Here is a 22,975-nt window from a genome sequence, read left to right as displayed (position 1 = left end):
TCTGCCCCTAACCACTCTGGGGTAAATGGCATCAGTTCAATCGCTCCATCAGCCTTGAATGCTTTAATCCTAGCCAAGACAATTTCTGCATTTATTTCTATGGAATCAGTTTTACCAGCATCCCTATCTGGCATCACTGGCACCTTGGCATTCTCTTCAATCGTGAAAACAAATTTTATGCAAGGAACATGCATGAGTATAGATTTAAATAAACTTAATTTTCCACTCGGTTATTTCTTTGTACTCCTGTGTTCTGGTCCTCGTGCCGATCCTGGCCTTATTTAACCTGTCAAGCTAAATATCTCAAAGGACTTCTGTGGTATTTAATCATTTGTTTGGCTTCTAACCTAACTGAAACAAGCTTTACCATTACTACTACATCAGTCCAGAATCCTTTCTTTCTAATGCCCTTTTAACGTGCAATAGTGGTTTTAGTTACACTGATCTGTATCTTCGACATGCACTAACTCTCTTGACAGTTATTGGTTTTGCACCAAGTGAAATATTTCTTTGAGTAATTTCAACGATATCAACTTGCACTTGTATAGTGCCTTTAACATAGAAAAATGTCCTGAGGCTCTTCACAGAAACATAATTAGACAAAAATGAACACCAAACCAAAGGAGATATTGGGAGGGGTGACTAAAAGTGTAGTCAGAGGTGGGTTTTAAGGAGGAAAACGAGGTGGAGGGATTTAGGAAGGGAATTCCAGAGTGTAGGGCCTAGATAGCTGAAGACAGTGGGGCGAAGGGCAAAAATGCACAAGAGACTAGAGTCTGAGGAACGCAGAGTTCTCTGGGGTGGGTGGGTGCTTGGGGCATTAGGCCTTTGCGAGGTTCCAGACGAGGGGAAGAGCAAGGTTGTGAAGGGATTTTAACACTCGGAGGAAAATTTCAAATTTTGGGGATTGGGAGCCAATGTAGGTTAGCATGTTCAAGAGTGATGGGTGAGGGGAAATTTCTCTGTGAACCTCCCTATTTAGGTTTTACTGTACCATGTACCATCCTTTTTCAAGGAACATGCATGAGTATAGATTTAAATAAACTTAATTTTTCCACTGTTATTTCTGCTTAAAGGCATACCCCAATCTACCTTGAAAATTAGACCTCCTGAAATCTGTTAATAACATTAAATTACCTGCAAGATGAACGTGCCTAGCCAACTGAAATCCAATGCGACAGATGCTCCCCCACATGGATGTCTGATATCATCCCAGAGTCGCTGCTAAGGACTCGATTTAATAAGAACATAATAAGAAATAGGAGCAGGAGTAGGCCATTTATCCCCTCGAGCCTGCTCCGCCATTCAATAAGATCATGGCTGATCTGATCTTGGCCTCAACTCCACTTCCCTGCCCGCTCCCCATAACCCTTGACTCCCTTATCGTTCAAAGACCTGTCTATCTCCACCTTAAATATATTCAATGACCACAGCTCTCTGGGGTCGAGAATTCCACAGATTCACAACCCTCTGAGAAGAAATTCCTCCTCATCTCCGTTTTAAATGGGCGACCCCTTATTCTGAAACTATGCCCCCTAGTTCTAGATTCCCCCACGAAACATCCTCTCTGCATCCACCCCGTCAAGCCCCCTTGGAATCTTATGTTTCAATAAGATCACCTCTCATTCTTCTAAACTCCAATGAGTATAGGCACAACCTGCTCAACCTTTCTGCATAAGACAAACCCTTCATCTCAGGAATCAACCTTCTCTGAACTGCCTCCAATGCAAGTATATCCCTCCTTAAATAAGGAGACCAAAACTGTACGCAGTACCCCAGGTGTAGCCTCACCAATACCCTGTACAGTTGTAGCAGGACTTCCCTACTTTTATACTTCATCCCCCTTGCAATAAAGGCCAACATTCCATTTGCCTTCCTAATTACTTGCTGTACCTGCATGCTAACTTCTTGTGTTTCATGTACAAGGACCCCCAGATCCCTCTGTACTGTAGCATTTTGTAATCTCTCTTTTTAAATAATAATTTGCTTTTTTATTTTTCCTACCAAAGTGGATAACCTCATATTTTCCCACATTATACTCCATTTGCCAAATTTTTGCCCACTCACTTAGCCTATCTATAACCCTTTGCAGATTCTTTGTGTCCTCTTCACAACTTGCTTTCCCACCTATCTTTGTATCATCAGCAAATTTGGCTACATTACACTCGGTCCCTTCATCCAAGTCATTAATATAGTTTGTAAATAGTTGGGGCCACAGCACTGATCCCTGTGGCACCTCACTAGTTACAGTTTGCCAACCGGAAAATGACCCATTTATCCCGACTCTCTTTTCTGCTAGTTAGCCAATCCTCTATTCATGCTAATATATTACCCCGTGAGCTCTTATCTTGTGCAGTAACCTTTTATGTGGCACCTTATCGGATACCTTCTGGAAATCCAAATACCCTATATCTACTGGTTCCCCTTTATCCACCCTGCTTGTTACATTCTCAAAGAACTCCAGCAAATTTGTCAAACATGATTTCCCTTTTCATAAAACCATGCTGACTCTGCTTGCCTGTATTATGATTTTCTAAATGTCCTGCTACTACTTCCTTAACAATAGACTCCAGCATTTTCCCAATAACAGATGTTAGGCTAACTGGTCTATAGTTTCCTGCTTTCTGTCTCCCTTCCTTCTTAAATAGGGGCATTACATTTGCGGTTTTCCAATCCGCTGGGACCTCTCCAGAATCCAGGGAATTTTGGTAGATTGCAACCAATGCATCCACTATCTCTGCAGCCACTTCTTTTAAGACCCTCGGATGCAGACCATCAGGTCCAGGCGACTTGTCTACCTTCAGTACTTTTTCCTCTAGTGATAGTGATTGTTTTAAGTTCCCCCCTCCCTATAGCCCCTTAATTATCTATTACTGGGATACTTTTAGTGTCTTCTACCGTGAAGACCTATAAATTAGTTTTCCTAGCATCATGATTAGGAAGCAATTGTTGACTGTATTTCTGCTTTGCTTCCCTCCAGACTTGGCTGCTCCTCCAGCTGTCCACTTACTGGATGGGTAATTTAAATCTGCTGTAGCAACAATGCTCTGCCCTTCTAATTTTCTCACAGCATAAGAACATAAGAAATAGGAGCAGGAGTAGGCCATTTGGCCCCTCGAGCCTGCTTCGCCATTCAATAAGATCATGGCTGATCTGATCTTGGCCTCAACTGCACTTTCCCGCCCGCTCCCCATAACCCTTGACTCCCCTGTAGCTCCAATACCTGTCCTGTGCATGCCCTGTGTGTTGCTGCACTGTCCAGTTCACTTTCTACAGAAATATCCTGGAGGCCTATAAGTGAGGCCAAGGATCAACTTTGGACCAACTCCCTGATTCAGCTGCACCAAAATTGTTTCACTACCTTTTCTGTTGACTAGTACACTCCCTCTCTATCACGACTATATCCTCTTTTATAAATGGAGCTCCATCCCTTCCCTTTTGACATGTCCTGTTCTATGTAGTACAGGTAGACTATCCTTTATCCGAAAACCTTGGGACCAGCTGTGTTTCGGATTTTGGAAAATTTCGGATTTCAGAAGGTATTACGGGGCAGCACCCCGTAAGCCACCACATTAATATTTCTGCAGCGAACCTTATGAATACCTGTATTCACACTGAGTGGGATAAATAAAGACTATAAATACTGTAGTATTACAGGGATAAATACTCTAGTACAGTTTATTTGTAAGGAAAACATTCAGTAAAACTTCAAACATGGGGGTTACGGGGATAGGGTGGAACATGTGTTGGTTTAGGGGTTACGGGGATCGGGTGGGATGTGTGTCGGTGCAGGCTCGATGGGCCGAAATGGCCTCTATCTGCACTGTGGGGTTTCTGTGATTTCTGTGATATACAGGTACAAACTAAGCTAAATACCTGTACATATACATGCAGTAAAGGTACATTACATCTGGCTTGAGGATCTTGGAGAAGAGGGTACATCAGTGTTGTCATCATTGTCATCAGGTTGGAGTCGGACATCTGAAGATGGGCCAGGAACAGGATTCTCAAGTGATGAAGCAGCACTACGACAGACGGCCTTTTTAAAGATTTCTTCCAGTGTCATCTGTCTCATTAACATTGGTTTCTGTCTCAGCAGTCTCTCTTTAATTGAGTAAACTTGCATAATCTCTTGCTCACTGATAAATGCACGTTGTTCAAGGCCAGCAATTAACTGATCTCACATTGTCACCATATCGTCTATGGGGATTTTTTCACCTGTGTTCACAATGTCATCATCATCATCAGTACTATCCTCATGCTTGTCTTTATTTAACACCATTTCAGCAATTTCCCCATCACTCAACGAATGCACAACAGGTGCATCATTGTCAATGTTCAGCACTTCTTCGATGTCAGCTTCCTCTAACTTATTTACACTTTCGGATGATAAACCGTTGGCGTAAGTAAGGAGGTTTGATATCACCACCTCCTGACTGACAGGAAATCCTTCAAAATCTTCATCTGCAGGTCCATCTTCATGAAACATCGTTGAAGGCCAAAGTCTGTGCCAAGCATTTATTAATGTTGGTTTGTCAACATCGTTCCAAGCATTAGCAACTGCGTAAATGGCATTCTTAACATTGAACTCTTTCAGGAAGCTTTGGATTCCGATGCCTCTGTTGATTGCATCAAGCATAGAGTTCAAAAAAATGTCTTTATACTTGCTCTTCATGGAGCGTAAAATTCCTTGGTCACAAGGCTGTATTAAAGATGTCACATTAGGGGGAAAGTTAATGCTGAAAACATTACTTTTCACAAGAAGTTCAGGAGGGGGATGTGCGGAGCAGTTGTCCAGGAACAATAAAATTTTGCAGTTTTCTTCCAGTCCAACTTGCCTGCAATGAGCTCGTGTCGCTGGTACGAAGTGGTTATTGAACCAGAGAGAAAATATTCCTCTGGTTACCCATGCTTTCTTGCTCGCATAATAATGCACAGGTAAATTGCATACACCTTTCAAACATCTCGGATGTTGGCTTTTTCCAATCACTACCAACTTTAACTTGTGTGTGCCTGCAGCATTGGCACACCCAAGAACAGTCAACCTGTCCTTAGCGTCCTTAAAACCTGCTGGTGCACTCTCACCAGCCGTTGTTAATGTTTTTCTAGGAACGTAGCGCCAGAACAGAGCTGTTTCATCAGCATTGTAAATTTGTTCAGGACCGAGGTTTTCATCAGATATTATTTTGGCAAATTCGTCTATGTAATTTTCAACTGCTTCATGATCAGCAGAAGCTTTTTCATCACAGATTTTCAGATATTTTATACCATGACGCTTCTTAAATTTATGCAGCCAACCTTCTGAACCTTCACACTCAACTTCAATGTTCAGTTCTTCATGGTATATTCTAGCTTGCTTCATGACCATCAAACCAGTCAGTGGCACACGTTCACCTCTTCATTGTCGAATCTACTCAATCAGCACACGGTCAAGATCTTCATTTTTTGCCCTATGCAATGTTTTCCTACTTTTCATTAGTTTATGGTCATCACTGTCAGTGTAAAACTTTAACAACTTGTCTTTCTGTTTCTTTAAGTCATACATGGTGGTAGTTCCCACACCATATTCTTCAGTAAGACGTCGCACAGACACACCACGATCAAGCTTCTGCAATAACTCCACTTTCTGCGATATCGATAATGAGAGATGCTTCCTTCTCTGCTTCTCACTGTTACCCATAAGGGTATCTGCAGCTCTTTTTAGCATTTTCACAAATTGTAAAACAAGAACAAATATCAAAGAGAGCAGCAGGCGCATGTGTGACAGCGCTGAGACACAACTGCCGCCTCACACCTGCGTGGGTCAAGCATCGGCCGCGTCGGGTCATGTTTTGCGCCACTCGGGTCATGTCGTGCGCACGACTTATGCTCCACGAAAAAACTTTCAGTTTTCGGAAGTGCGGATAAAGGATAGTCTACCTGTACTTGATTTGGCATTCTAAAATCAAGGTATGAAGTTTTAGAAACTTCAAATTAAAGATTAAAATACTCATCTTTGGCTACCAAAAGCCAAAGTCTAGAGATTAGTCCCAACACCCTAGGTTGAAAATGTTTGTTTCCAATTTTATTGCGTCATGTGCTCGCTTATTATTCCGTGAAGTTAAGAGTGCGGTAGCCTTAACTTTGACAGGCTGTCTTGTTCATTCTTCAGTATGATCCCAGCCTCGGAGGATTCGCCTAGTCAATGCCAGTCGATTAACATAGAAACATAGAAACATAGAGATAGGAACAGGAGTAGGCCATTCGGCCCTTCGAGCCTGCTCCGCCATTCAATGAGATCATGGCTGTTGCCACCGTGACATAGCAAAATTAAATTGTTTCTATGATGCACTTTCAGGTTCCTAATTGCAGCGTTCAGTTTTCTGTATAAAATAACGTATATAAGGTGTAAATTATTTTAATATCAAAATTATATCTTCCAAGTTTTATTGAAAGGATTTTAAAAATAAATAGTGTTAATGAAAATGTGAAACTTGATGCAGGCACTTTCCCCCCCCCCCCCCCCCCCCCATTTTCCTGTTGCACTGTGAAGCAGTCAGTCACTACACGTGGAGTTTGGTGCCCCATTGTTGTCACTCTTTTTCTGGAACAGTGAAGGCCAAAGAAAAGGCAACAAAATGATTCCAGGTTTTAGTCAGTTGAACTATGAAGAGAGGCTAAGAAAGCCAAATCTATTTCCTTTGGGGGGGGGGGGGGAAAGGCTGTGTGGGGAGACTTAAACGAAGTGCCTCTACATTCAGTTTTCTCTCTTGAAGCCAGTGGCTTGTGCTGGGGTACTGGTTACTGGATAATGCAGTAACACAGAAACAAAGCAGAGAACCTCGCATACCTCCGACTTGACTCTTTACCCTTCCCTTTCCTACCCTCTTGCATGCTACTTGTGAATATAGTGTACTCTTGGCTAGTTGGGCAAGCTATTCCGAGTAGCAGGACTATCTGAGCAGCAGACTTCTCTTTGTGCACCAATGACTTTGAGTTCTCATTCTAATTGGTTGAAGCTGAGCAATTTCCCTTTGTTGGAATATTTCACTGGCATGTGGCTGCATTGGTGGAACTGTTGAAACTCGCCAAAACTGAGGCAAGTGGGGTGTGAGCAACTTGCAGGCCTCAAACACTTGCTTCTCAGTTCAAGAATTTAATGCCTGACCACTTTAGCTGTCCTGGGCTACTTTTGATTATATACCATTTCCCCTTTATGACAAATAATTATTTTCTGACCCCCTCCCCCCCCCCCCCCCCCCCACCACCCAAAAAAAACCCTCCATAAATCTTTTGGTATTTCTTTTATAGTTGTGGCTCAACAGGACATGTTGGAAGACGCTCAGAAAAAGCTCTTGAACCTGGTCAACAACAGTGAAGGCAGAATTGACAAGTAAGCACCAATACTCATCTTTATTTTGGAAATGCATGGACGTTTTCTTCCTAAAATAGATCAACAGTTTGTTTGCAATCCTAATGTGGCTGCTGTAGTCCAGCAAGAGCAGCATCTGTAATGGATGGTGTTGGGTTATCTCATGCAGTAAAAGGGTAATTCTGATTGTTCAGCATTGAAGTAGTTCAACTTGAAATGTAACAGAAGTCCTAGACTGTCGAGAAGCAAAACATTAGGAAATATTTGACCTTCAGTGACGGTCATTTGAGCAACTGTAACAACCTACTCTAGACCCATCTTTTGTTTCTTTACTTGTCCATTACCATCCCCTTTTGCCTTGCACCATCATCCCTTTTGTCATCTAACCTCTCCTGCCTTCCGCCCCATCGGAGGCCTCCCCCTTTGTTCTTTCCTCCCCTCTCCCCTTTCCCTGCTTAAAACCTGTTGCATCTCTAACTTTTTCCAGTTCTGATGAAAGGTCATCAAGCTGAAACATTAACTTTGTTTCTCTCTCCACAGACGCTGCCTGACCTGCTGAGTATTTCCAACGTTTTCTGTTTTTATTTCAGATTTCCAGCATCTGCAGTTTATGGCTTTTGTAACAACCTACTGTTGACCTAAACATTTTGTCCTAGGACTGAGTGTGTAATCTTTGCATTTTATAACCTACAGAATGTTTGTAGTCAGTTTATGAATTGTTGGGTACATCATCTGTTCCTTTTGGGTTTGGAACTCTCGTTTTGGTTGGGGTTCATCCCTGAGATCGAGCTTTCTTCTATCATTGAAAACAAAACCTGATGGTTTCTTTTCTGCCTTTGTACTTCTCCTGCCCAACACGATCTGCCTTCCTGACTTTTACTGGGGTGCAGCTTATAGGTATCAGCAGCTCTTTGATTAGTAGTTATTCTTAATGGAGCTTGGACAATGATTTTTCAGTAGACTTTCACAATAGAAAGCATCAGACCCAAGCCCAATCCTGTCCTTGCCGGACGTCCACATGCACGCATTTTCCAGTAGTGCTCATTTTCCTACATTACAACAGTGACTACACTTCAAAAAATACTTCATTGGCTGTAAAACATTTTTTGAGAGGTCTGGTGGTCGTGAAAGGCGCTATATAAATGCCTGTCTTTCTGTCTTTGTCTTTCTGTCTTCCTTTGAATGGCACTCGGGCAAAGGATCCCTAACTGTTCGCTCCATTCCCCTCCAAACTCGAGGGACATTGAGCTATTGTGGTATTGCCTTGACTGAACCAGGCACAGACCGGGGGAGTGAACTTGGGAATAACCTGGCCTGTGTGGCTCAGTCCCACACCATTTGGTGCATTTGCTCATTGAACCAATGAGAAGAATTTGCTATAAAAACAGAAAATGCTGGAGATACTCAGCGGGTCAGGCAGCATCTGTGAAGAGAGAAACAGAGTTAATGTTTCAGGTCGATGGCCTTTTGTCAGAACTGGAAAAAAGCAGGAAATGGAACAGATTTTTAAGTAAGTGTAGGAGCTGGGAAATGGGGGAGGGGATGAAAGAACAAAAGGGAAGGTCTGTGATAGGATAGAAGGCAGGAGAGGTAAAGAGACATTAAGAGATATTCAAGGCAAGAGATGGTAATGGGACAGGTTAAGAAACAAAGGATGGTTCTAGATGAAGTGTAAATTGCGCTGGCAGAATGAAGGACAGCTGCCATGTGGGGGAGAAGAAAAAAGACGCAAACAAAAAGTGTGGATAAAAAATATATATATGATAGGGGCCAGATTATGATCTGAAATTGTTGAACTCTGAGTCCAGAGGGCTGTAAAGTGCCTAATCGAAAGATGAGGTGCTGTTCCTCGAGCTTACGCTGAGCTTCCGTGGAACAATGCAAGAGGCCGAGGACGGTGAGGTCCGAGTGGGAATGGAGCGGAGAATTAAAGTGACAGGCGACCGGAAGCTCGGGGTCCCCCTTACGGACTGAACGGAGGTGTACAGCAAAGCGGTCACCCAATCTGCGTTTGGTCTCCCCAATGTAGAGGAGACCGCTTCGTGAGCAGCGAATACAGTATACTAAATTGCAAAAAGTACAAGTAAATTGCTGTTTCACCTGGAAGGGGTGTTTGGGGCCCTGGACAGTGGGAAGTGGGGAGGTATAAGGGCAGGTGTTGCACCTCCTGCGCTTGCACGGGAAGGTGTGTTGGAGGTGATTGAAGAGTGGACTAAGGTGTCGCGGAGGGAGCAGCCCCTACGGAATGCTGAAAGGGGAGGTGAGGGGAAGATGCGAAGAATTTGCTATTGCTTTCCAATAGAGCTAATACAACAATTTAATAAATAATTAAACATTTTAATTCTTTCTCCAATTTCCTGAAGGTCCTGACTTGCCAATATGTGATTCCACAGATAACTGCAGTCTGCATTACCTAACCCAAGCAGCCAGTCTTTATTTATGAGCCCAGACAGTGTCGATAGGCTATTCATCCATGAAGATCAACACATTCAAACCGAATCCTGCTGTCGCCCAATATTCGCACATGCAGACTTTTCAGCAGGGTGAAAGGATAGTCGTTAGAAGCAAGAATTCCAGCTAATTTCTCCCCCTCCCCACTTTACTTCCCCCCCCACCCCCGAGAAATTGCTATGCCAGTTGTTGTACCTCTCTACTGCTGCCCCACTTAAGTTCAGCTAACAGGTTGGAGATTTAATCTGGATCCCTGTCTCTGTGGCTCAGTCGCACACCACAGGTTGTATTTAACCTCAAGCAACTGAGGGAATTTACAGGGATGTTAAAATTGCACACAATAATCTGTCATATCCACGCAATTTGAGAATACCTACTATAAGTTGATTTTGTATTGGTTGAGATGTCCTGAAGCAAATATTGAACAGTGAATGAAGCAGTTAACCATTAAAAACAACGATGATCAATTTTAGGTAAGAAAACTTTCATAATTTGTCACCTGATTTCACAATGTCTTGAAGGTGCATTTAGAACAAAAGAATTACCATTTACCATACAATTAAAGCAGAGGTGTTGCTATCTTGCGTGCCAACCAATCCAAATATGGTTTTGCCATTTATTGTGTTTGTGTTATTAACCAGTTTCCATTTTCTTTCGCAGGGTCTTGATGAGAAATCTGTTTGTGGGGTACTTGCATACTCCAAAGAACAAGCGTAACGAAGCAATGCGGCTGTTGGGAAGTGTTCTGGGGCTAAAGAGAGAAGAGATTAGTCAGGTATGACAACCATTTTCAGTGCAATTAGCAAAATTCTAACGAGCTTGAACTTGCTTTCATGAAGTGAACTCCCATCCAAGATGCTGACATTTCCATATTTTTTCATTAGAATATATATTCTCCTAAAATAATGCTAACTGTAAACTCTTACTTTAACCTTGATTTTCTTTGTGTGCCAAGTCTTCAGTAAAGCTTTATTTTCTATGTTTCTCCTCCTCCAAATGCAACATTCCTCTGACCGCCAAGTGCATGTGAAAAACCTGATGGATTTTACTTTTTTTTTAAATGAGTGGAGGCTTGACTGAGACGTAAAGCAGGTACAGGAAACTTTGTGCTATACGGGACCGAGCTGTTGCCGTCCCATCAAAACTGCCGGACAAACCAGCGCTAATGTTGAAACATACGGAGATTTTGAGCTCCGTATCTGACAACAAACCCTGTTGCTTAGCAACAGCTTCTAAACAGTCGGCGGTACCTTGCAAGCATCTCTGTAGCTTAGCAACAGCTTCAGCGAGACCTTGCAGAGCCTGACTGGTGGGGAAAAAAAGCAACGAAAAGAAAAAAAACCTAACGAAACGGCTCCTGATTTTTGCTGGTGGCTCGAGCATCCCGGACAGTTAACCTCCGGATAAACCAAAGTTTCCTGTATTAGAAGTACTGTTACCAGCGCCATAAGTACATTCCAAGTTGCCGAATGCAGGAGCTGTTGCTTTGTGAAGCTTCAAGCTATGCAACTCAGTTTGGCTAAGAATCAGTAGACAGTTCTTGAGCAGTACACATCTGTATTGTCAAGTACAAAAATGAAATGGTGAGCCCTTGCACTAAACCTCAAACCTCAAAACAAAAATAATGATTGCACTTCTGTAGTTCAGTTGTAATTGTTTTATATTTTAAAATGTAACTTGTGTGTTGTGTGTTTTTTACTAGCTCTTGGATAGCGAGCATCGTGGTGTTACTGGATGGGTCACTAGTTGGCTTGGTGGTAGCAGAGTTAGTGGAACCCAAAGTGTCCCAAGTACCCCCCAGAGGCCAAACCAGCATACAGTCTTCAACAGCGTAAGTTCTGCTCTTTTTTTTCATACATTCTCATGCATGGCTAGTTTAAAAAATAAAAAAAAATACACAATGGATATCTCACAGCATAACGACTAAAGGATACACGAGGTTAATTAAGTGGTAATCTCATTGAGGGGTTTATATGGTACCAAAAATTGAAAGCAAAAGCAGTGTGCTTTCTAATAGCCACTTGTACCCTTGGAGGGAATTATAGCCTGTGACCAGGCTCATGTATCAAGATTGTTCTTAGTACTGTAGAAACATAGAAGATAGGAGGAGGAGTATGCCATTCGGCCCCTCGAGCCTGCTCCGCCATTCAGTGAGATCATGGCTGATCATCCAAATTCAGTACCCCGTTCCTGCCTTCTCCCCATATCCCTTGATCCCTTTAGCCTTAAGAAATATATCCAACTCCTTCTTGAATATATTTAATGAATTGGCCTCTACTGCCTTCTGTGGTAGAGAATTCCACATATGTATACGGTGGAGTTTATGGGGTAGTTTTATTATGTTTACTGGAGATTGTTGACATCGGGTTTCATAGTGTATGTGGATCAAGATGCTTCATTCAGCTGATGCTTGGGAACAATTTTAAAAGTCATCACAAGTTTGGGCAATGCATTGTTTTCTGGTACACAACAGTAAAAGTATAAAGTGTCAGCCTTGGCTCAGTGGTGGCACTCTCATCTCTGAGCAGAAGGTCGTGCATTCATGTCCCACTCCAGACACTTGAGCACACAACCCCAGCTGACAATTCAGTGCAGTACCGAGGGAGCTCTGCTGCACTGTCGGAGGTGCCCATTCGGATGAGACATTAACCTGAGGCCCCATCTGGTGGATGTAAAAGCTCCCGAGGCACTTTTCTAAGAAGAGCAGGGGAGTTCTCCCAGGTATCCTGGCCAATATTTATCCCTCAACCAACACCACTAAGCATTGATGATTATTCTGGTCATGTTCACTTTGCTTACTGGAGTGCAAATTGACTGCCTAGTTAACATAACACATGAAGAAAAAGATTAAGCGATACAGGAAAAGGAACAGCAATGGGATTAGAGTAGATCGCTCTGATGTAGAGCTAGGACACAGGCACGGTGGCCCAAATGGCCTCCTGTTTTACCAAAAATCACTTGATTTCTGTGATTCTTATGCATATCCCTCCGTTACTAATCTAAGTAAATCTTGTGGTGGGCGAACAGGTTAAAAATGAGTTCATTCAGATCAGCATGGTGTGCTTTATTGGTGGTATTGGCATTGGTGAAACAGATTATCATACCAGATACCTCTACATTTTCCCTTGCAGTCTTTCTCAGAAATGTTTGTGAAGTTCCTGGAATTAGAATCTCGACCTTCCCTTCCTCCTCCAATGCTTCCAATTTACGATATACACTCACTTGGATCCACATCTGGAAGTAGCGAGCCAGCCAGTCGCTTTCCCGGTCGTACTGCAGGTACAGGCATTTATAGTGTTGCACTCCGTATTTCTTCTGCAATTAATATTAAAACCTAGAGGGGTACAGATATACACATCACTCAAAGTAATTAATAACGCCATGTAAAAGCAAACAAAGCACCGTGGTTCATTTCTAGAGGGATAGAATTGAAAAGCAGAGAAGTTATGTTAAACTTGTATCGAACTTACACCGCACTGGAAGTACTGTGAACAGTTCTGCTCTCCATAACAAGGATATTGAGGCACTGGAGAAGGAGCAAAAAAGAATTATGAGCTTGATATGAGAACTGAGAGGTTACACTTTTCAGGAAAGGCTGAACCAGCTTGGGGCTCTTTTCTCTAGGAAAGGGAAGACTGAGAAGTGACAAAATAGAGGTTTTTAAAATGACGAAGGGGTTTGATGAGGTAGACGTAGAGAAAATGTTTCCACTTGTGGGGGAGAGCAAAACTGGGAGCCATAAATATAAGATAGTCACCAATAAACCCATTAGGGAATTCAGGAGAAACTTCTTTATCCAAAGAGTGGTAAGAATGTGGAACTCGCTACCACCAGGAGTAGTTGAGGCGAATAGCGTCGATACATTTAAGAGGAAGCTCGATAAGTACATGAGGGAGAAAACAATAGAAGGATATGTTGGTACGATTTGATGGAGGGGGTGGAAGGAGGCTCCTGTGGAGCATTAATGCTGGAATAGACCAGTTGGGCTGAATGGCCTGTTTCTGTGCTGTAAATTCTATGTAATAGTCACATTCTGAAGGAAGCCATTTAATTTTAGCAGAGTTCATTATAGCAGGGATATATACTTGAAAAGGAAAAATATGCAGTGTTATGGGGAAAGAGCAGAGGAGTGGGACTAATCGGATAGCTCTTTCAAAGAGCCGGCACAGGCACGACGGGTTTAAATGGCCGCCTTCTCTGCTGTATCAGTCTGTGCTTTGTTATGCTAACTTGTGAATTCCTCCTTTATTCGGTTGGCTATTAGAAGAAAATGATTTGCTGTGTGAATATAAAGCAAAATACATTGTTGTGCATTTGCAAGAAGGTGAATGATGGGAATTATTTTCTGCTTTGCCTGTTTGGATGCTGTCAGCTGGTTAGAACATAAGCTTATTTATTTGAGTGTTTAATTCCCAAGCGGAAAGTTTTAAAACAAGCCCCAGGGGCTTCCTCGTGTGAATTTTCCTGATGCTGTGTGTCAACCGCTTTGCTATCCTGGCCAGTCTGCAGGTTGCATTGACTGGAGATGTGGTACTTTGCAGCCCAGAGTTCAGTGGTAGATTACAGTTATTTAAAGTGGTTGAAAATGGGTGCTGTAGAATATTTATATATTCATTATTACTGCAGTCCCAATTATTGAACACCAGCAGCCAGATATACGGTACAACTTTATAAATCATTTTGCTGCATTCATCTGATTTCATTAGCATAGTAATAATTATCATGAATGATGCTGTTGAATTTTATTCGCAGGTGCAACAGGAGCAGGCACAGTGAAAAAATCTGAATTCAACCCTTTCTTGGCTCCGCGATCGGCCGCAGTCCCTCTCATCACGTCGGCAGTCTCTAGTGCTGCTGGGTCCCCACATCTCCTCATGAAGCCAATCTCCAATGCACTTCCCACCTTCACACCTCTACCAGTGTCTCCAGATTCCAGTGCCGGAGCTGTACTTAAAGACCTCCTCAAACAGTAAAAGAACTGGAGCAACCCACTACAGCACTTTAAAGTGAAAATGACACTATAGACTACTCTAGCACAGAGAGGCCTTCTGCAGTATGCGCAAAGTCTCCCAAGCATTATTTACATATTGTAAATGTGCTGCTTTCAGTTAGACAAGCTAAGCCTACAAAGGGTGCAAGAATGCCGGCCCACAATCCACTTGGGGAAGGATTGGCACAAGATGTAGAACAATTTCCACCTTTCCCAAAAAGTGTTTTACAAATACTTGTACTAAGCACGCAAGGTGAGCGTTATTACTGATTGCAGGTACTGGATATCTGGCACTTAACCGAGATCTGTGGTGTTGGGTAATTACAGTTCGAAAGAAATTTACAGATGCTGCTGATTTTCAGTATCCCTTCAGAATCCTAATGGGAATTAGTTACAACAAGCTGTACATAATAATGGATTTCCATACACCCTCCCATGGAAAAATAAAATCTCTTCCACAGAGTTCCAAAGAAATACAATTGCAGTGTTGCATACTTGAAGCTTACTATAACTGGACTGCCTCTTGCAAGTTATTGTCCTATTGTATGTGGTACCTGCCATGGTAGCAAAAGGTTTCTTTTACTCTTTGTCACTGCGTTTAACTATGTGACCGAGATAGCACCAGTGGTGGACAAGCTTTGCCACGGTTCATTTTTCCTGTGTTTTGAGATAAGAATGAAGTGATCCCCAGCTGCTGCCTCCCCCCCACCCCCAACCCTCCACCTGCTCCAGGAGGAGCGAGAGATTTGGTTTAAAAAGTGAATCAGCTAAACAATCCTGAATCGGAATGTAAATGAAAACACTGGTTTAATACGGGAGGCTTTGCTCTTTCTGTTGAGTGGATGAATTCCATATAAAATCATTGAAAATGTCCCATGATTCTAAAGACAAATGCCTTGTAATCCATTTGAACTTTTTAATTTGAACTGTCAGGAATTTGGCTGCACGATGCTTGTTTGAAGCTTGAAATGAAATATGTTCTTATTGGATGATGGAGTCATCACAGCCCAACATGTGCCCCAGAGTTTTTAGTTTTGTTTTGCCGAGTGGATTTGCTTCGGGCATTTCCAGTGGCCTGACGGGAACGCCCCTGAAGCACTACAGGCTTTCAGTTGGATCCCAGAGGTGCGCGAGATTTCACTGAACACTAAAATTGGAATAAATAACTCATGCAGATACTTAAATGGATAATTTATCCATAGCTGATCTTTTTCAATCATGCCTACAGAGTATAATCTTAATGTATTAATGCTGGTTAGTGCCAAGGCATCTGTAATTTGTGTGCAGATGGCATTGGTTAGGTGGTATGATCTATCACATTTTGTATTATATTTCTGTTGGAATAATTTGTATGATTCTGGCCCTCTGACTCGCGAGTTACTCCAGGCCTTTCTGTTGTACGTTTATTCTAGTTATATCTCGCTGCATCAGTGAGAGTGAGACCACAGTCACCAGCCTACAACAGAACTCTTTGTATAAATTGTTTGCCTTTTCCACAACTTGTGTTCCATCTGACACATGTCTACAGATATATAAGGTACAACCATTTAAGCTCTCAATTATCCATAGCTGATTTTAATATGTTGGCAGTCGGTGTGTTATATCATGGTTATCCTAAAGATCGACATCTCTTCGATATGTTAAAATTCATTATAGTAAACTGTTTAATTCTCTGTCAAAAATATTCAGGTTCTTTACTAAAATGACTTGGGAGTTTCTGTGTATGTGTCAAAATGCAAACTGCTATCAAGACAGAAGAGAAATTAATCCTTAGCATTGGTGTTGGGTATTTTGCAGCTCAGTTATTTAGCATTAAAAGAGACTCTGATTTGAGAATGGACATGACCCCTCCATTTTAGTCTGAGAAGTAATCTTCCTTGCCAAAGTCCTCGGGCTTCTGAAGATCAATTGTTTAAAATTAGAGTAGAAGTTTTCAAACTCCGCATCGTCAACACTCACTTGTGACCCTAATAACGCAAACTAATTTTATTTTCCTGAGTGAGATTCTAATTTTCTTTTCTCCTCTCCTCTCCTCTCCTGAAAGTGATGGCTTGTTTGTGAGTATCATTCCACAGATGTGGGCAGCTCTCTGTTACCTCAGCCAAGTGGCTATTCTTTTTTGTAAGTGAACATGGTGACTGTTGCAGGCTGTTCACGTGCCAGCAGCACCACAGATCTCCCAGTGCTGTCCACACATTCCACCTGGGGTGAGAATCCTGGCTGGGTTTGCAGAGTGGAACTTTAAACCAAATCTGTGCAGGTGACCAGCATTATCGGCCCCATAAAATTTACACGATTTATTTATTTTCTTTATTATTAGTCAGATCATTGAAGATAATAGAGAGCAAAACAAAAGCATTGATTGTAAAGCTATTGTATCAGAAATTTAGTACAATAGTTAAGGTGCCGCCCAGAAGGGTGATGTGATGACTTGTCTTTCTGTAGCAGTCCTCTCTCTTTGTTGATGAGGTGTCAGCCTTGGATCAGTGGTAGCGCTCTTGCCTCTTGAGTCAGAAGATTGAAGGATTAAGCCCCACTCCAGCACTTAAGCACATAATCTAAGCAGACACTTCACTGTAATACTGAAGGTGTGCTGTAGTGTTGGAGGTGCCATCTTTCAGATGAGACGTTAAACATCTACTCTCTCAAGTAGCCTTAAAAGATCACACAGCATTATTCGAAATAGGGCAGGGGAGTTCTCCCAGTGTCCTGGCCAATATTTATCCCATGACCAACATTTTTTTTTTTAAACGGATTATCTGGTCATTTATCTCATTGTTGTTTTTGGTACCTTGCTTTGCACAAGTTAGCTACTGCATTTCCCTACATTACAACAGCGATTACAATTCAGAAAAGTACCTCATTGGCTGTAAAGTGCTTTGGACATCCAGAAAGGTGCTACAGAAAATGCAAGTCCTTTCATTTCTCTGCAGAGCATATTGGATATACCGTATCTATCGCTGATCCTGTAAAGGTGAAATACTCAAATCATTTGACCCACCCAGGAACTCCTTTTTTAGTTTTTGAAATTGTGCTGCACTCTTGTTGAATATATGATATATAAGTGTGCAGAGCATTGAATCACTGTTCTATGTTTTCACCTAGTGACAGCATCAAATGCTTCTAATTCAAGTGTAGCATGGGTCATGTTCAGAATAAAGCCGAGTCTCAACAATGAAACTTAATCTTAATTTCAGAAGCGCAGTTGTATCATTTGACCCGTTTTCCCCCCATCAACCATTCTTGTAGCTTCTCTGAGACTGCCAGTTTAGCGTCACTCATTTCACTTCACCTTCTCTATTGAAAAGCATTGCGTCTCATCTTGACAGCTGACAGTGAGAAGTTAAGTGCAGCTAGGTGGCGAGTATATTCACCTATCGGAGAGGCTGAAGAAATTAGATTAAGGATGGCTTGTCAAAAATGTGAATGGCACAATGAATATCACCCTTTCACCTACATTTGAAACCAGTGCTAACTCAAGATGGAAGTTGCCTCTCTATTGACTGAGTGAATTCAGTTTCATATGCATGCATTCTTGCACAAAATGCCCATAATTTAGCATTAAATACTGGTTTCACTCTTAAAGACCGACAAGGATAGCTGGTGGTTTAGGGAAACTGAAGTGTTACATTTATAGTGAGGTACTGGATGGTTTGCTGAAGTTGGGATTAAGGTACATTATTGGGCACAATTAAAACAACTTTAGAAATGTACAGGAGACTTTGGTTTATCCGGAGGTTGTATGTCCGGAAACCTCGATCTACCGGCAGAAATCAGGAGCTGTTTTGTTAGGTTTTTTTTCTTAATCGTGGCTTTTTTTTCAACAGTCAGCCTCTGGAAAGTCTCTCTGAAGCTGTTGCTAAGCTACAGAGACGCTTCCAAGGTACGGGCCGACTGTTTAGAAGCTGTTGCTAAGCAACAGTGTTTGTTGTCAGATACGGAGATGAAAACCTCCGTATGCGTCAACATTAACGCTGGTATGTCCGGCAGTTTTGAGGGAACGGCAACAGCTCAGTCCCGTCGGTGCCGGATATAACAAAGTTTCCTGTATAATTAAACACTCTGGACAATATTGTGAAGTGAGTGGGGCCAGTGTTCAAATAGACTGGGATGCATGTGCTGGAACAGAGTGTATGTATACACACTGTGCTGAGCCATTTGCTGTTGTCAAGCCTTCCAACCAACTGTTTTCAGTGGAAATAAGGTTCTATCAATAGCTTAGCCTTGCATTTTAAATGATCTTAAATGTGTTTATTCCTTTACTTGTGATAATGAAATCTAAGGAAAAGTGGCCAATTTGTCAACTGCAGTTCAAGTAGTCCTGAATTTTATGAAATGCAGATGGATTCAGCATTTCTGTAACAATGCCCTTCCAGGACTTCTGTAATGGTTCAGTGGGTAAATGCACTAAATAGCGTGGTGCTGAGCCACACAGACCAGAAGGGTCCCGGATTTGATTGGTGCTGGGCAGCAGTGGGTAGCTAAAATTGGCCTCACTGTCTCTAGGGAATGTATGCATGTATGGGTATCAGTGGGGACAGGATTGGTCCTGGCTATGAATTCCCACCCCACCCCCACATGATCTAATCATCCGCTGACATTGATGCACCGGTTCTGTCATTCTGAAGAATGGCCATTTGGATGAGATACTTTAAAGGTACCAGTGTGTGTGGCGCTTGGCTCAAGGATGAGATGCTGCCTTAAAAGACAAGAGGGGGGTCAGCCAGAGAGTGAAGCCTTTTTATGTATATTTTATTTTTCAACGCGTTTAGCATGAAAGTGAAGGTTTCTCACAATTTCCTTTTTTCTTTACACCTCTGTGTACCACTTTACTCCACTGTTTTGCTCAGTTTCCCACCCCCCACCCCCCCCGAAAATGAACATAGCTTTGTACTTCGCAGTTTCTTTGTGAACATGTTTGCAGTGCAGGCCATTCTGTCAGTAATAAGCTCTTTTGATTGTACCTTACAGCTGAATTGTGCTTCCAGCAAATTAGAAAATGGTCTATTGTTTTGTCGCTTTTGTATAAAAAGGAATTTGTGGGACAACTACTTTTCAAATTGTTTATAAAATATATATTTACTGCTCAACTGTTGGGGATATATTTACTGTTGCAATTTGTTTTTGTTGAAAATCAGTGTTAAAATGTTTGGTATGTCGCTCCCATTCAGTCTTTCTCGCACACAATCATTTTATTAAGCTTGATATGTCAGGGTTTATAACCATAAGCTCACCTCAGTCGAAGGTCTGGGCAGCTGGTGCCCTCTGCCCACATGGAAAGAGTGCATGTCAAGCTGGCTCGTGTGGAAAATCCAAAACAAATGTGTGCAATATCATTAATACAGTGTTGCAGATGCTGTGGACGTTTAGTGGGGCACAGGGTGAGCCAAATATTGTAGTCACTTGTGTAAGGTGAAAGCCAAACTAACGATTGCCGTAGGCTAAAATTCAGACACTGTCTGATTGGTACAGAAGGCTGGAGCACTGCTTGTACCATTGCAACAGCAACTTGCATTTATATAGCGCCTTTAATGTAGTAAAAAGTCCCAAGGCACTTCACAGGAGCGTTATCAAAACAAAATTTGACACCGAGCCACATAAAGGAGCAATTAGGACAGATGACCAAAAGCTTGGTCAAAGAGGTAGGGTTAAAGGAAGAGAGAGAGGTAGCGAGGCGGAGAGGTTTAGGGAGGGAATTCTAGAGCTTCAGGCCTACGCAGCTGAAGACACAGCCGTCAATGGTGCAGCGACTAAAATCGAGGAGTGCATAGATCTTGGAGGGTTGTAGGGCAGCTTGGATTGAATCCAGTTTGAAAGTCTCCAATCTCAGACAGGTGTTGGGCAGTCTGTCTTCAATTTCTACAATCTACACATTCACGGCACAAAAGAGTTCATAATTTGATGACGAATAGTCAATATCTGCGATTAATGGAAATATCACTGGTGCAGTAGATGGGAGTTTTTTTTCCCTGAACTTTGTATTTAAAAGGGAAGGAAACAAAGGAATAATTTACATTGCAAAATACTTCCCACTTGTGCACTTTAATCATAAAGCTCCTAAACGTTGGAAGCACTGCTGCATCATCACAGCAAAGGGGCAACATTTTTGATCAAATGGAAGTCGTTTTAACTGCTCAACTGATGATTGTACTGATTCAATAGGGTCTGAATTCTACCTGTTCCTGGATGTTGATCTGAAGCAACCAGCCATTTTAAAAGATAACTGCCAGCTGAGTGATACTCATCCAGTGCAGAACATGTTACCGACCCCGCTGAATCAGTGCTTGCATTAAGTTGACTAAGACCAGTTGATCAGCTGCAAGAGGGTCTTTTTATTAGTGCTAATAAAATACCAATCGTCTTGATCGCTCCCTAACTTTTTACCTTGCTTCTGCATCATGCTTCCAGCAAAATTAAAGAGAAAAGGGTCATTGACTGTCTTCTACAAAAATAAATTTGTAGGACAGCAACATTTTGAATCATTTATAAAATATTTATTCAGCATACTTAATATCACAAAAATTGTTGTCTGGATTCAAATGTGAATTGTAGTGCTTCCAGCAAAGTTTTCAAAAGTTTCAATGCTTGAAAAATATTTTAAAAAATTGTGGGACAGCTACTTTTTAAATTGTTTATATAAGTATATTTACCACAGAATCAAAAGTTATTTAGCACTCAGCCATCATCATGACATATATTGTACTCGTGACAACTGTTTATTTTTGTTAAAAAAACAATTAAATAATGTGTTGATTCCATTAGCTCTTTCTCACAGAAAAAAGTTTACTTCTATTCAAATTAAACTAAGCCTGTATGTCAGTGAGATTGCCACAGTAGAAAAGTCTAGCAACAACCCAACTCAAAATGATTAGGTTTCCATCATGGTATGGCATAGTGCTGTAAATGAACATTTCTGACTTTATTAAATTGTTAATAAGTGATCAAAGTTCAAAAGGGGGGTCATAATTCCTCATGGAGTACCCTTCTGTTTCAGTGCACATTGTTGGGGCTTGAAGGAGGTGTGAGAAATAGCCTGATGGGTGCTGTGACCAGTGTCAAACCTGTGTTAAGGTTGGCCTGGACGACTTTGATGGTCAAAGTTAGTGTAAAGACAGAACTTTTCCATTTCCCAAAACAAATGCCTTGCCTTGATGAGCACAAAAATTCATTTCAACATTAATTTGTGTTTCTGCAATACTAACCCTTTTTAACATATGCAAGCTCTCACATTTTGACCAGCTTACATGCAGTATTCGATCTTAAAATTCAATGCTTTATAAGGGCTTAAACATTATACTTTTTGATTCGGGGGCAAGACATACTATTATCTTTAAAGGTTCATAATTTTGCAATGGTAGCATAGTGCAATTGAACTTGAGAAACATTGAGTTATCTTGAGTGATGGCAATGCATTAATCATTGAATTATTGCAAGTTCAATGATATTGTTTAGTGTTAACATGGGCATTCATAGTTGAGGATTGCAGGATATGGGCATCGTTTTAAATATGTAAATGACATTTTTACAAAACTGCTACGTTCATTGTTTTGCTCACTTTTTGACTGTCTCAGCGTATGGTGCCATGGGCTGTTTCTGATGCTAATTGTGTTTTTGGGGAGATGCATAATTTGTTCTAATTGAAACCTGAAGCAACTGTTGTTGTCATCCTATCAAGAATGTACTTAATATATGAAATATAAATTTGCATAGCATTTCCCAAATCTGCCTCTGTTTTCTGAATATTTTGATGCTGACAATATTCTTTATAGAGCTGGAAGATGCCAACAGAGGCAACATGGCTGTATATCCTGACGGGCCTGTAATGGGACAACAGACATTTCAATTATTTTGCAAATACAACATTGGGAACTTTAAAAGAAAAAGTTTGCTTTCTACATTTTTATAGGCCTCTCACTGAATAAAAAAAAAATAAGATTTAAAAAAATCTATATTGTCTGTCCATCATTCTTAACTGGTTATTTTGAAAGCCTTTGATGGTGAGATACCCCTTTTTAGGGACAGCTTTTATCCTATTTAGGAACTGGAAAAGGATCACTCTGGTTCAATTAACCAGTCTACAAGTTTTTGAAAAAGACTATATTTAGGAGAATAGGAATGTACAAGACTGGGAAAGACCTCTCTAGTCCAGCTGGCCAGTTGAGTCCGAACGTTTAAAGAAAAGC

The 22,975-nt window shown here is 41.5% G+C and overlaps 1 protein-coding gene across 2 annotated transcripts in view; it reads left to right on the top strand.

Annotated features, from left to right (window-relative positions):
• Positions 1 to 22,737, top strand: part of trip11 (thyroid hormone receptor interactor 11) — a 138,363-nt gene extending 115,626 nt beyond the window's left edge. Inside the window, exons 17-21 of one of the 2 annotated variants that reach the window (XM_086002730.1) lie at positions 7,291 to 7,372; positions 10,463 to 10,577; positions 11,505 to 11,633; positions 12,934 to 13,081; positions 14,555 to 22,737. In XM_086002730.1, the coding sequence (XP_085858856.1) occupies positions 7,291 to 7,372; positions 10,463 to 10,577; positions 11,505 to 11,633; positions 12,934 to 13,081; positions 14,555 to 14,775 (695 nt within the window). In that variant the 3' untranslated portion in view covers positions 14,776 to 22,737. Of the gene's footprint in view, positions 1 to 7,290; positions 7,373 to 9,714; positions 10,256 to 10,462; positions 10,578 to 11,504; positions 11,634 to 12,933; positions 13,082 to 14,554 lie in introns of those variants that run through there. The other variant, XM_086002731.1, reaches the window with a different exon arrangement.
• Positions 22,738 to 22,975: the final 238 nt, after the last annotated feature.

Source organism: Somniosus microcephalus, chromosome 12 (genome assembly GCF_052327205.1).
Source record: "Somniosus microcephalus isolate GS21.2 chromosome 12, FLI_Smic_1.0, whole genome shotgun sequence".
Classification (NCBI taxonomy): domain Eukaryota; kingdom Metazoa; phylum Chordata; class Chondrichthyes; order Squaliformes; family Somniosidae; genus Somniosus; species Somniosus microcephalus.
Note: the sequence above shows the minus strand (reverse complement) of the source record. Positions and strands in the feature narration are given on the sequence as shown.